This window comes from Penaeus monodon, chromosome 25 (genome assembly GCF_015228065.2).
Source record: "Penaeus monodon isolate SGIC_2016 chromosome 25, NSTDA_Pmon_1, whole genome shotgun sequence".
Taxonomy (NCBI): domain Eukaryota; kingdom Metazoa; phylum Arthropoda; class Malacostraca; order Decapoda; family Penaeidae; genus Penaeus; species Penaeus monodon.
In genome coordinates this window covers 1,972,784-1,973,153 of record NC_051410.1, presented here as the reverse complement: position 1 = coordinate 1,973,153, position 370 = coordinate 1,972,784, and the positions used below count along the sequence as shown (strand labels likewise).

Sequence of the window (370 nt, the reverse complement as noted above, 5' to 3'; positions counted from 1 at the left end):
TACCGAAATGCCGGCAGATTCGTCGCCGGATCCGCATCGAGCCTGAAGAGGGTATCCTTGTAGTCGCTGCTGCAGAAGCCCCTCATCCTCAGCGCCACCGGACGGGGTTCTTCGCACGCCGCGCAGAAATCGTACCGAGAACACGGCACGTCGGTCCACTTGCCTCGGTACCGTGGGAGGAGGAAGCTCGCGCAACGGTACCCGCTCATACTCCAGTCTCCGAAGTTGGTGTAGTTCATGGGCGTGCCCTGGGGGGGTCGAGGGGGCGGGGGGAGGGAGGGAAAAGGTGGGCGGGGGTTATTGGCGTGTGTTTGATAGGGGGGGGGAAGAGGGGGCGGTATTGTGAATATTATAGATAGATGGCAGATAG

The 370-nt window shown here is 61.1% G+C and overlaps 1 protein-coding gene across 1 annotated transcript in view; it reads right to left on the bottom strand.

The window, feature by feature from the left end:
* Positions 1 to 370, bottom strand: part of LOC119589479 — a 24,491-nt gene that overhangs the window by 9,221 nt on the left and 14,900 nt on the right. Inside the window, 1 exon segment of the mRNA XM_037938080.1 lies at positions 4 to 248. Within this exon segment, the coding sequence (XP_037794008.1) occupies positions 4 to 248 (245 nt within the window).